The sequence below is a fragment of the Dermacentor variabilis genome, unplaced genomic scaffold, assembly GCF_050947875.1.
Source record: "Dermacentor variabilis isolate Ectoservices unplaced genomic scaffold, ASM5094787v1 scaffold_14, whole genome shotgun sequence".
NCBI lineage: Eukaryota > Metazoa > Arthropoda > Arachnida > Ixodida > Ixodidae > Dermacentor > Dermacentor variabilis.
In genome coordinates this window covers 16,028,094-16,040,659 of record NW_027460302.1, presented here as the reverse complement: position 1 = coordinate 16,040,659, position 12,566 = coordinate 16,028,094, and the positions used below count along the sequence as shown (strand labels likewise).

The following is a 12,566-nucleotide window of genomic DNA, read 5'->3' as shown; positions in this document are numbered from 1 at the left end:
CTTAGTTAGCGCTGTTCCTTCCTAATTCAAGGTTCGTACCACGCGCCCTTTAAACCGGGGTTTTGTATGTATGAAGTAGACTGAACGTGCGGTATGATGCACGTTCAGTCCTCGAGTGCATAGAGGGTAGCATAGATGAAGTAGCTCTTATCCAGACTGGCCTCGCCAAAGCCTTTGATAAGGTTCAGCAGGATATTTTGTTCCAACTACAGTGACATCTACAGTTAGGGGATGTATTATACAATGGTACAACACTTTGTTATGAGCATTGCACTACAAAATTGTCAACCGTACCCTCTTATACAATAGAGGTACAGTTATCCGTTCATCATGGTTGTCCGCTCTCGCCTTTACTCTTCGCTGTATGCATGGAACCACTTTGCTTAAGTGTGCTTTGTGACTGAAGCATTAAAGGATACAGGTATGCAGATGAGGAAATTAAAGTGCTGGCTTATGCAGATGACATTGCCTTCTTTTGCGTCGATAAGCCAAGCATTACCAAGCCCTGCGTTTCTGTGAGACTGCAGGAGCTAGTGTGAATTTTGACATAAATAGGGGCTTTTGGCTAGGTATGTGTGCGCTCACTCCCTCTGTATGTTTCTTTTTCCATTTCATTTCCTTAAAGACCCCGTAGTAGGGGTATTTAATTACATAAGGGGTGAGAATACAACATTTACAAACAAGTGTTATGATGCATTCAATTCTGTAAAACAGTTGTTACATCTTGAACAAATTGTGAAGAGCAGGTGATGGCAGCGATTTGATGAGGAAGGCCATTCCAGTCTTCAGATGCTCGGTGGAAAAATGAGGCTGAAAATGTATTTGTGCGTGAATTGTGCTGCCTGCTGGGGATGGCCAATGCGTCGTGACCGGCGCGTTGGGGGAACAATGTATGGCGGTCGATTGAGCGTCGAATAGTAGAACCTGTGGAAGAGGGAAAGGGTGGCAATGCGGCGACGACGGGATAGAAGCGATAAGGAAGATTCTTTTTTTTAAGATGATATGCTGACGTTGCATGTGGAATGAATATACCTGGTGGCGCCATTTTGAACCGCCTCGAGGGCATTGGCGCGATATGCTTGATGCGGATCCCAGATGGCAGATGCGTATTCGAGTTTCGTTCTTACCAATGATCTATAAGGCTAACAGTTTTACATGCTATGGAGTGAGGCGACGGTGACGTCTTTGAAATCCCAATATATTTTGTTAGCCGATGAAATAACATTAGTAACATGCGCATTCCAGGTTAGATCATTAGTCAAGGTGATACCTTGGTATTTGTAGGATTCCACTAATTCCACCGTGACGTCACCAATCCTATAAGAAAAGCGAAGAGGGTAATAACTACGGGTAAACGAGGCAAGTTTGCATTTATTAGAGCTGAGTGTCATCAACCAAACATCACACGATTCTTGTACGCGGTTAAGGTCGGATTGTAAAGTTATTTGGTCAGTGATAGTATTGACTGCGCGGTAAATAACGCAATCATCGGCAAACATACGGATATGGCAGGACACATGCAAGAGTAAGTCGTTAATGTAAATTAAGAAAAGAAGGGGCCAAGGACGGACCCCTGTGGTAAGCCTGACGTGACGAGTGTAATGTTTGAAGCGTCATTATTAAATGAGACGTACTGTGAGTGGTTAGTTATATTGCTCAAGCCATTTTAGGATATCAGGATGCAAACGCAAACGAGAAAGTTTTAGTAATAGACGTTGATGAGCGATTTTGTCAAACGCCTTCGCGTAATCCAAAAATATGGCGTCTGTTTGTATGTTGCGGTCAAGATTAGCATGAATATCATGAAGAAATAGTGAAAGCTGGGTCTCGCAAGAACGGCCCTGGCGGAACCCGTGCTGTGAAAGATGAAAGAAAATGTTAGCGTCTAGAAAGTTCATAATGTGAGAGTAGATTAGATGCTCCATGATCTTGCAGGGAACACTTGTGAATGAGATGGGGCGGTAATTTAGGGGAGAATTTGTAGACTCGAGTAACCTTCCCAATCTTCCGCTCGTCTGGCATGGTGCCTGTAGAAAGCGACTTTGAAAATAATAAATATAGAAACTCTGCAGAAATGTGTTTCGCGTTTTTAGTAGAGTTAATGTCATCGATGCCAGATGAAGACAACTTAATATTTTCTATCACTGATAAAAGCCCAGGTACTGTGAATGTGATGGCTGACGTGTTGCATTGTATATTTGTGATTGGCGGGGTTAGAAGTCTGTCCATTTCATTAGTGAAGACTGAAGAAAACGCGTTGTTGAACATATTAGCGCAGGTTAAATCTGTCACTGATTCATCCAGCTCGTTAGTAAGATTATTGATGCGCGCTTCTTTGGGGTTTATCACCTGCTAGAATTTTCTCGGATTAGTACGTAAAATGTTTGGCATGTCATAGTGAAAAAAGGTTCGCTTGGCATCGCGAATTTTGATTAAGTACGCAGCTTCGGCAGCGTAATATTTCTCCCACGCAACTTAGCTTGCCTTAACTTTAGCGTGGCGATTAAGGCCCTTTTTTATTTTCTAGTCGTTTTAAGGATCTCGTAAACCATGGTTTTTGTCGATTCGATTGATTGGTTATCCTGGGAATAAATTGGTTCTTTAGTTCACATAGTTTGTTTTTAAACAACAGCCAGTTATCATGAACCGAATGTTTATTAAATTCATCTGCAAAGGTAGAAAAGAACGCGTTTAATTCAGTATTTATAGCCTCAGTTACCTTTGTCATATAAACAAATTATCTTCTGGTGCATGTCGCATGCTGGGGGAGCGAAAGTGAAGGCAGCATGAATAACTTTGCGATCACTAATCTCACGAAGATATTTAAGGGATGATAAGCTTTCAGGATGACTGGTTAGTATACGATCTAAAATATTGGCAGATGTCTCCGACATAGGGGTTGGCTCCAGTACTAGCTGTGTTAAATTGTAATTTAAGCACACTTCTATAATGTCGCTCGCTTCACTTTGATTTGTTAGTAAAGCAGTGTCATTGTGCCAGTTAATGTCGGGAAAATTAGTCTCCAAAAAGGATAATAATAGCTTTGGGATGCTTTGAAGTAATTTCAATTAAAATGTTGTTTAAGAGATTAGAAAAGTCCAGTTAATGGTGAGGGGGTCGATAACAAACACACCCGCCGTGGTTGCTTAGTGGGTATGGTGTTGGGCTGCTAAGCACGAGGTCGCGGGATCAAATCCCGGCCACGGCAGCCGCATTTCGATGGGGGCGAAAACACCCGTGTACTTAGATTTAGGTGCACGTTGAAGAAATCCAGGTGGTCCAAATTTCCGGAGTCCCCCACTACGGCGTGCCTCATAATCATAAAGTGGTTTGGCACGTAAAACCCCATAATTTAATAACAAACACTTAGCAGTACTGTTTGTGGGGAACATTGACATTTTAACCACAGTGTTTCCAAGTGGCTGTTAACTCGCGTGCGCGGCAATGGTTGGTTCACGGCAATCGGAACACCTCCGCCACGTGCGTCTCTCCGATCGTATCGATAAATGTCGAAGTTTGGAAGATCGGCCAGGACTTCTGCGCCACTGATTTCTTTTGTAAGCCACGTTTCTGTTAGTGTCAGCAAGTTACTGGCGGACGATGACAAGATTTGATACGTGTTCACGCTTTGGCAGAAAGTTGCGTATGTTCGTGAAGATTACTGAAAAAGATAGATTATTATGTGAGATGGGGGAGGGTGAGTTCTTATATTCGTGGGATAATGCGATTGCTACGCTGTTTCTTTGACGGTCTGTGATGTCTCGTCAAATATGTAGCGTTTAGTACCTATGTGGAATGTTCTGTAACGCAATGAAAAGCGAGCAGATTTTGCTTTCGCAAAAGCAACAAGGTTCCTGCGGGCGTTCTCTACAGCCTTAGAAAAACCTTCGCCGTCACTGTGTTCAGTGCCTTTGAACTTACGGCCATTTGATAGGACAGTCTCTTTTGTCTTAAAGTACGTGAACTTAACAATTATGGGGCGACGGCGCCCAGCGGTATGCCTCCCGAGACGATGTGCTCGTTCAATTTCTTTTGTATCTATGTTAATGCTAAGGTGCTGAGAGCACAGCTGGGTTACGGCTGCTTCAGACTGGGCGAATGTTTCCGACGGATTAATATCAGGAACACCACAAAAGATTAGGTTATTTCTACGTGATCGGTTTTCAGCGTCATCCATACGCCTTTCCAAGCAGGTGGCCAGGTCAGTAATTTTAGTAGTTTCAGCTTTTACGCCTTTGATTTCATTTCGCAACGGGATGATGCTTTGGCAAAGTTTTTCGACTATACTGTCACTCGGGAAGTCAAATCGGACACCATCTGGTTCGTTGCCAGTAGTTGGTTCTTAATGCCTTTCATTTCGGTGATTATTTCTTTTTGGCCGGCTGATAGCTTTTCAGTTCTTTTAGTACAAGGTGAGCACTATCGGGACCCGGGTTAGACTCGATGTCTCCTCACAAGAGAAGCAAGGACCGAGTGGCACAAACACTCTCGACAGCAACAGCGACACAGCACCGGGGGCTCGGCAGCTGCACCAGGAGATAATTGCTAGGCTTCTTTGCAAAAAGAGAATACTTGTTACCAACCTGCGTGGCCAAGAGCGACGGGTTACTTGTCTACATTGTGGTACAGCGACCGAGCCCACAGGGCGGTGTCGACAATCGCGGCAGCGTTACACTCGGCGGGAGCCCTAGTGTCAGTGCCGTGAATATTCATTGGAATCAGTCTCCGTGGCGATGTGTCGGTGTCGATAACTTCCGTAATAGCGGACCTCATTGGACGTCCCCGAATACCGCTATCCGTCGAAAGGTGACAAATTGGCAGGGACGTGATCCCTCCATTTTTTGCGAGAGCTAAGGCATGCAATATATTTCTCGCTTCTAAGCCTCTTTATGTTCTGCAGGTCTTGCACTGCTCACGTATCGATGTTCAGGCATTTCATAGAATATTTGTATGTTTTATTTGGCGTTCATCATGGAAAGCCATGAGAACGGAAAACCTTTTCTTTCCGCTTCAAAAGGGAGGCCTGAGCTTTGTGCATTTGTTTGTGCGACAGTTGGTCATGCGATTCTTTTACATTAAAAAGGTCCGTCATCTAATTCTTCTCGCAGTTAATCGAACACGTCCTAATTCACACATCCCTTTTCTTTTTGTCAGGGAAAATTTTGCTCAAGAACTGCCGTTATGGGGCTTCCTAAAGAAACATGTCGGCACTATTTCATTTTAAAAACCAGATTCACTCTAGAATATTTGTTTACCGTCGATAGAACGTCGCTAAATGTACCACTTACAGATAGCCTTTTCCCTGAACCTATATACCGAAAGCCGTATCTGTCTCTATTTGGTCAAGATGTACTTTGCCGTGTCCGTAGAATGTGCATTACGCCAGCAGAGAAAACATTTTTTTAAGTTGCACCCCTCCACTCTGCCAGTTAAAACGTGGCTTCAGGAAAAAAGACTATATGTACCCTGGAATACAAATTGTAGACTTTGCAATCAAGCCGAGACAATAGACTGCTTTATACTTTGTCGGGATGCATTTAATTTTCGGGACATTTTACAAAGAATTATCAAAAATGACCTTCTCACATTTTATGGTATCCGGTTCATTCCTTTCAAAAAGTCAGCCAGTAATACACCACATGATTTCTTCGTTATTAGGACTCCATTCATTATGGAGAAGCCGAATGACCGACACACATGCCGGGCCACCTCGCTCGACAAGGTCTATCTTTCGAGAAGAGACTGCTCAAGTGCGTAGTGTGGTTGCTACCTTTCCTCCCGTACCTGAATGGATTTTGCGTCTGGACGCTTGTTTGTTTGCCCGAATTTCGAACTTTCATTGGCCTGCGTACCATGTGTGCATTTGTTTCTCATGTATGTTCAAATGTAATGTAGCAATATTGGTTTGACATTTCTCATAATTCCATGCAATAAAGAAAAAAACCGACAGTGCATGGTTGAATCGGTTAGCATGGTGGTGTCGCAACGCGGAGGTGGGTGGTTCGAATCCGCAGCGCGATGAGCAATTTTTATTTTCGCGCTGCTTGAGTTTTTTCGTACGGAAACACCGACGCCAACACGTCTGAGGCAGTACAAGCTTCGCTTGAGAACGTGTAGATGAAATGTCATGGAAGACACGATTTCCCAAGCACGCATTGGGAACTTTCTTCTGTCACCGCATTGCTATCATCTGGCTCGACGACAATGCGCGTGTTCGTGTAATTACTGCACCGCGTTTTCCAGAATAGCGAATACTTCCGGCAGGACGGCAACACGTGACTCACCTGACCGCAGATTGCAGCATAACTGGCATTGGCGATTACAGCAACTACGGCGGCATAACCGCTGCGGTCGATTGCGCTGCTGAACAAGAGGTCGCAGGCTCGATTCCTGCCTCACTGCGATTGGGGCGGAATGCTAAACCTACCGCGCACTTTTGTGCATGCTAGCTAACCGCAGGTGGTTAAAATTCAGCCCGAGTCTCCCATTACGGCGTGCCTCATAATCAGATTGTGATTTTCGAACGTAAAAACCCAAACATTTATTTTAAGCATCTTCGAGGTGGACCAACTTTATTATGACACTGCGTCCGGGATTGGCCCACTTTACTAGGCGATAAACATGCGGAGCAGTCGCTGCAAATCCCGCGGAAGAAGGAAGAGTGGGCGTCACCGAAATTAAGTACGTGCTTCGATGCGTGCATTTGTTGCTGTAAAAACATTTAGGCACTTTTTGTTCCATCGCGCGATTCTTTAGAGAAGAGCGCCGGTCAGCGGTACACTTTTGTGGGTACGCACACAGATGGCTATTTAAGCCACTTGGTTGTCCATGTGGTGTCCTCCGCTTGAACACAGGTTGCCACTCAGTAGCTGTCCCGGGTGCTTCCAGTCATGTTTCACTGCATTGCCTCCACCGCGGTGGACATAGCAAGAACATTTTTAGTTATTACTGAAATAAATTTCTGTAATAACTAAAACTTACAATTTCAGTTACGAAACTAAAATTTCTAGAAATTAGCGACTTTGTTTCTAAAAAAAACCTCTTACGCAACGTGCGTACATATTGTGAATGCTCCATGCACCCACTTTCTTCTGTCCAGGTGACCTCGACGCTGAACATGCTCGTTCGTGCCACCTCCGACACCGAGACGAACCTCGTCGCCGTCGAGAGGTGCTTCGAGTACACGCGCACGCCGCAGGAGGTGAGCGGGCGTCTCGCTGCGGCTCGAAGGGGCAGCGGCAATTCCCAGCACGGTTTCGACAGTCGCGCGCGTGCACTTACAGTCTAGCGCGCGACAATGCGTTGTCGGCCAAATGCTACCGTCATGCACAGCGTGGTAGCTGAAATGCAACAGACAAAAAATTGTGGATTGAGGGAAGGCTGATCGGGAGCGTCTTGCATACCACACTTTTGAGCTGACACGGCCTGGTGAGCGCGGGACCTGTGCTTTATCACACAAAGGAAGCGTCTTTTGTCCCACGCTGTTTCGTATTATACGTGCGGAGTTTGTGCAGCCGAGACCACTGTTGTGACGTTTGCGTAACTGTTCACTGCGCATCCTCGATTGGCAGGCTCCGTGGGAGCGGCCTGACATGAAGCCGGACGACATGTGGCCGACTGCGGGACGTGTGGTGTTCGACAACTACTCGACCCGCTACAGGGATGACCTCGAGCTCGTCCTCAAGGGCATCAGCTGCGATGTGAACCCAGGGGAGAAGGTAAGTGCAGCTGCCCGCCTCTGGCGGCGGCATTTCGCTCATGTCTTTCTCGAAACATCCCATCGCACTACTTCTCAACAGCGCAGCCGCACCATTGCGTTGACGGCGCCCTTCGTGGCGTGCTGCTGCTGATGCGCGTACACCGTTCTATGATTTGTTTTGACTGGTTCAGTTCCTTTTCGTGTTCAGTGCTGACAGTGCCCTTGGTTACATGTTCTTCCAGTTTGCAGGCGTGCCTATGCAACACACTCCTTCCTTGAATGTCGCGCTATTGGATCCACCAAAGCAAGCATAAAGAACCATTAATTGCCGTGCGTTAAGTGACAAAAATACGAAGAATATCCAATCTTCATGCAATATGCACGCCGCAGTGGGCAACTCGCATCTTCCATATAAGCGCGTGCGTACCGTGCACGCCGCTTGCTGTCGGTGACTCGCCAACACGCGGCCACATATGCGGCTTTATGCAGTTGACCTCGTGCTGATCATGTTGGGTCTGACTTGTGCACGCTCGATCTCTAAGCGTCCACAACAAAATGCTAATTGACCATGCTTGAGGAAGCTGCAGAGAAAGCAATACTTTGAGCTGGGATAGCAGAGTGTACTCGTTGTACTCTATGAACGTGCTCTCGCTGGGCCCACTGCAGGTCGGCATCGTTGGACGAACCGGTGCCGGGAAGTCTTCGCTTACGCTCTCGTTGTTCCGGCTCATCGAGGCAGCCGGAGGCGCCATCTGCATTGACGGCGTGGACATATCCTACCTTGGCCTCTACGACCTTCGCTCCAAGCTGACTATTATTCCCCAGGCAAGTTTGTGTAAAACGCCTATGAACTAGCAAGATTGTTAAATGGCCCTGCAGATATTCTTGTCAATATGACCATTTCGCTTTTCAGATAAACCCCATTCGTAGTTACAGTACTTAGCCTCCCTGTACATTTTTTTCCCTTTAGTCTTCCGCTTTATTGCTTAATAACTGCACACCAATGGGATGGTAGGCTACATAAGGGCCGGCTATCGCAATGCACAGTTGAGAAATACGCACATAGGCTCTCTACAAGAAGTAGTTGTAAACACGAGAAACAGACTAAACTACAAAAAGCAACACATATATAACCGTGTTATGTGAGAGCTCATGTACGCTGCACAATAATAGCGTTGGTCAACGGCACTTTAAAGAAACGCCACATTAGTATGTAATTTAGTATAATTAATTAGTTGAGGTGTTTGTAGCTAATTATGTTTATGAGTTACCCAAAGGCTGGCAAACCTTGTTCACGCAAGGTGTTCCAGGGGATAGGTGTGAAAATGGCTACTTTATATCAGACGAGATGGTTGAGCGACGTCTTCGGAGCTTGCGCTGCATGTACCATGCACTCGGTCTGTTTATTTGCATAAATGCTGTGGTTGTTCGTGTTTTCGCGCCAATTTATTTGCTCCTGTCAAGTTGAACATATTCGCCCATGTGCCTTCGGTTCTATATTTTTGTCGTACAGTGTTTCTCTCCTTCAGTGAAAGTTTTCGTAATGATAGTTAATACCATTATTTATTCTCGCGAACTGTCATCGATAAGCACACTTACCACATGCTGTTTCCGCAGCAGTGTTTTCAAAACGATCTATGTGCCCGATTCAACGAATGATAGATTTGTTTCCTGCTCTTCCACATTGTCAATATTGTCACGTTATCGGGACGATGAAGAATAAGACGCTGCCGAAGGCGTAACCTAAGCGTCACCTCTTTCTTGCACCCAGAAGAAAGCACGATCGTCGGTCGAAGCACGTCGCCCGCTCACGCGTCCAGGGTAATCGCCGGTGCTCGTGTGCGCCATGCACTGTTCGCCTCGTGCACGCGATGTATGGTTAGGCACGAGGTCTGGCGACAACATTTGGTCAAGTTCCGACACCTGTTGGCGCGTTTTGCGCCGAGCGCCTTGTAACAGTGAAAAACGATCAGCGGAAAAAAATATAATGGCCGCGTGTCATTATATAATGTCCGCCTACCAATAAGCGCGCTAAATGCCTTGCTGAATTGTTCTATGCGCACTTTTACGTGAAAATGGATGCTGAGATGCGGATACACGCGAGGCAATGTAATTTGATACGATGACTTCAACATCGTCAACTTTTGCTTTGCCGTTAGATCAGCAATAATCAGGGTTATTTTTGCACAGGTAAGGCTTCTCATAAAGCTATTAGTGAGCAGAAGGTACAGCAAGAATGTTACTTCCAGTTGCACAGTGTTTCACCAAGCATTGGTGTTCCGACGTGCTTATGGGTACTCCAGCGCTGTTCAAAAGCCGCAAAGATTTGAATGCCAACGTCGCTTCCGACGTTCGCTGCTCCCAATAACCGATTTCCTTCTACCCTCAGGACCCAGTGCTGTTCAGCGGAACTCTTCGCTCCAATCTGGATCCTTTCGACAAGTTGACCGACGACGAACTGTGGCGCGCACTCGAGCACTCGCACCTCAAGGAATACGTGGCTGGCCTGGAGAAAGGTCTCGAGCACAACATCACAGAAGGCGGTGAAAATATCAGGTGCGAAAACTGACTGCATCGCTAGTGGGCGCTGTTAGGCGGAAGCGGGAAAAACAAGCGAAAGTAATTTCGGCAAAACGAAGATACCCGACTAGCTTAAAGTATGTATGTCGTAGTTTTCACCACAATGCGTGGTAGATAAGCACTACGTGAAGGAAAACAACAGTCGCAAAAGACGAGAGGTTCCCACCACAATGACTGGACTATCAACTTCAGCTTTACTAGAAACGGCGTAGTCCCAGCAAGGCCAGCAGAGCATACGCAACAACTGCATCGCTAATCACAGAGCATGAAAAGGCAGGACATCTACCGTGACCGACCTAAAAAAGCAAATTCTTTTTTCAGGTAAGCGCGCCGATGTTGTACTAATGCAGTCATCACCTAATAAGCTGACTTAATACTCTTCCAGGATTTCTCGCTCTTCTTTGCCCTTGCCAGGAATCGATCTTAGTTCACTTGAATGAAAATATAAATATCTTGCAAGAAAACTAAAACTTCAATCCTGATAAAGGTTTGCTGGGAGAGTCTACAATTGCGTGCTAAGCGGGAATTGATCTTGCGCAATTGTGAAAGGTCGGAGAAATGATTTTCGTGTCTGGGTAATTGCGAATAACACCCACGTGCGCGTAAGCAAAATTGATATGAAGGCTGGGCTGCAAAGAAATAGCGAAAGACTGATGTAGCTTGTCCGGTTAATTGGATGTACCTATACATATCGGATAATAGAATGCTACAAAAGTTATGTGGTGATATATTGCAACTGCACCACACAGGCCGATACACTAAAACATTAGCGTTAGAAAATTAAGCCTTATTAGGATGGAACATATCAGAACTGCGGGGTATTGCGTGGGGCTTATGGTGACAATGTAAGGTATCTGGGCAATTGGCTCGTGCGAGAATATTCTGCAGTGCTCGACAAAATCTTTTATGACGGGGTAACACTGATAAAGATACTGCAGCCAACAGGAAGGAATTCAGGATCTGGGAATTAGCACTGGCATAGCACCAAGGGCAAACGCGCACTAACAGTCGATACACCGCGTCGTCACGTGCAGCTGTGTGCATTCGCTGGCGGCGCAGCAGACGTCACCAGAGCTGCGCGTGTCGCGACAATCTTTGCACTCTCCGGAGAACAGCGCAGCTCCCAAATTTGTTGAGGCGACATTAGTCTGCGGCTGCTTAAATAGGCCCTTAAGAATCTTCGTTATTTCTCAGTAAGAGAGAAGACTTCCTAGTCCAACGTTTCCTTGTATCGCAGCGTCGGTCAGCGCCAGCTGGTGTGCCTTGCGCGAGCTCTGCTTCGCAAGTCTCGCATCCTCATCCTAGACGAGGCCACGGCTGCTGTGGACATGGAGACGGACGATCTCATCCAGGCCACGATACGCCGGGAGTTTTCTGACTGCACCATCATTACTATCGCGCACAGGCTGAACACTGTCCTCGACTACGACCGGTAAGTGGGACGAGCCGAGTCGTCACAAGTCCGGTCATTTGAACAGCTCCGGTGTCCACTATTGGGCGCCTTCTTGTGTCCGAACATATCTAACAGATTCCGAGAGTTTGGACTGCGATCTGCAAAACAGCCCTGGTTTTTATAGCTATATCATTTGTGAGCAAGGGAGCGCGGCCGATCGTGTTTGTTCGTTCGGTTAAGGCTTCAATAGACGTTACCTAAATATGCGTATCTAATCAGGTTTACTTGGGATCAAGCAACTTACCATTTGGTATCAAGTCGAGAGGAAATTACGTCGCGACCACTTTGCACAAGTGCACAGAAACATTGCATTATTGAGGAACGCCCGCAGCGAGCAAAACTAACGGTGTGGCCAGCGAAGAGCGTGCGTAGGATGTACGAACGCATTGTTCTCGTCTATGACGAAATATTACATGGGATAACTGCTTTCAGCGTTTTATTGCCATTTATATGGGCATTTGAGGCGACTTTTCACAGTTCGCGTCGCCGCGATGTTCTGCATAAAGCATCGCGTCATGTGTGCCGCACGCTGTTAGTTGATACAAGGGCAGCGCGCGTTCGAGCCTGCCGGGTCTCCTCGCCCGTTCGCCCAAAAATCTGGGGGCGAGTGCACGGCTGGGCGAGCCGGTGCATCTGGCGGCTTCGCGTGCGTGGTCGTCTCAAGTTTCGAAGCGAGAGACGGCACCAAGAGCTCTGCTGCCCTCTGCCGGTGCTCTTCGTCAAACCGGCGTTGCGACAGCGAATGTTCGCGGTCATGGACTGCGAGGTGTTCATGTTTGTTTGCGCGCATGACGCTATGCTTGATACTTTAATTAAAAAGCTAATGTTTACTGC

At 46.5% G+C, this 12,566-nt stretch overlaps 2 protein-coding genes across 5 annotated transcripts in view; one reads left to right on the top strand and one right to left on the bottom strand.

Annotated features, from left to right (window-relative positions):
- The window catches only part of LOC142567822 (uncharacterized), a 91,897-nt gene that overhangs the window by 20,480 nt on the left and 58,851 nt on the right, over positions 1-12,566 (bottom strand). The window lies entirely within an intron of this gene.
- Positions 1-12,566, top strand: part of LOC142567821 (multidrug resistance-associated protein 1-like) — a 211,265-nt gene that overhangs the window by 185,638 nt on the left and 13,061 nt on the right. For both annotated transcript variants that reach the window (XM_075677969.1, XM_075677970.1), the window contains exons 24-28: positions 7,100-7,201; positions 7,572-7,718; positions 8,366-8,524; positions 10,089-10,255; positions 11,517-11,711. In XM_075677969.1, coding sequence (XP_075534084.1) covers positions 7,100-7,201; positions 7,572-7,718; positions 8,366-8,524; positions 10,089-10,255; positions 11,517-11,711 — 770 coding nt within the window. The remainder of the gene's footprint in view (positions 1-7,099; positions 7,202-7,571; positions 7,719-8,365; positions 8,525-10,088; positions 10,256-11,516; positions 11,712-12,566) is intronic.